Source organism: Capsicum annuum, unplaced genomic scaffold, assembly GCF_002878395.1.
Source record: "Capsicum annuum cultivar UCD-10X-F1 unplaced genomic scaffold, UCD10Xv1.1 ctg26066, whole genome shotgun sequence".
NCBI lineage: Eukaryota > Viridiplantae > Streptophyta > Magnoliopsida > Solanales > Solanaceae > Capsicum > Capsicum annuum.
In genome coordinates this window covers 1-1,028 of record NW_025832308.1, presented here as the reverse complement: position 1 = coordinate 1,028, position 1,028 = coordinate 1, and the positions used below count along the sequence as shown (strand labels likewise).

The window sequence follows — 1,028 nt, the reverse complement described above, 5'->3', positions numbered from 1 at the left end:
TATTGGGTTCGAAATGAACCATAATGAACGACGAACATTTTAGAATGACTCAAAGGGCACACACTTAGGATAACTCAAATGACACAACGAATTTGCATTAGATTATTTCATAACGTGCGCACTAATAACGACAGTTGAAGTAGTAGGGAACTGCTGATGAAGAAGTAGATGCACTAAGCACTATTAGCCAAGGGTGCACCAACATTGTGTCCATGTGAAGAACTAATTGCCCTAGCACCATTAGTAGGAGACAGGGCACTTCCAAATGTGAGAAATGGGAGTCCAACATTACTCACCATTTGCTGTTGTTGTGCCTCTTTTTCAACATCTTGCTTTAGAAATTCCCACCAACCACCATTAGCTCTCCTCCTAATTTCTAGTATGGACTCTCCGCGAGATTTCTCTATTAGGAGAATCTCCTCCATGTTCATGACCTCCTTATTGAGCTCACGAAGAACAACATTTGATGATTCATGAGGAGATGGTTATGACGGCCTTCATTATTTGGTGGAGGGAGATCCCTCCCGAGGAACCTATCCACCAACAACTCCATTGAGGGGTGGCCAAAGGAGTAAACTTTGTTGGCCTTGCCTGGAGAAAATACCACAATGACAATTTCAGCACCACATAGCGTACAATGTTCACTAGCCTTTTTGAATAGACCAGCAAGACGCTTAGAGAAAGTAAGTTGTAAGTTACTCTCATTTTCCATTTTCACTATGTCAACCCTTTTTCAACCCTTTGTCCTTCTTGGCATGGCTAAATTAACACTCAATATTTGTGAAACTAAGAAATTGTGATTTTTGGTCTTAACACCAAGAGCTTTTATATTAAAAACTCTGATATTTCTTTCTCATTATCGTCACATTTTTAGGAAAATAATTAAAATAACGTGGGGAGCCTATAAATCTATTTTCTTTCTTTTATTGTGAAAGTTTTGTACCGAACCAATTTTGCCTCTATTCTTTGTCTCGTTAGGGAGAATCCGTAATGATCATAATTAGACAATACATTTTTTTCTTAATTTG

The 1,028-nt window shown here is 38.4% G+C and overlaps 1 protein-coding gene across 1 annotated transcript; it reads right to left on the bottom strand.

Moving 5' to 3' along the window:
• Positions 1–427: 427 nt before the first annotated feature.
• LOC124890848 (agamous-like MADS-box protein AGL62) lies at positions 428–712 on the bottom strand. Its single transcript, XM_047402678.1, has one exon. The coding sequence runs from the start codon at positions 710–712 to the stop codon at positions 428–430; it is 285 nt and encodes a 94-aa protein (XP_047258634.1).
• Positions 713–1,028: the final 316 nt, after the last annotated feature.

What these genes read in the sequence shown, in the direction of transcription:
- LOC124890848 (XM_047402678.1), bottom strand. Translation starts at nt 712, where the DNA reads ATGGAAAATGAGAGTAACTTACAACTTACTTTCTCTAAGCGTCTTGCT.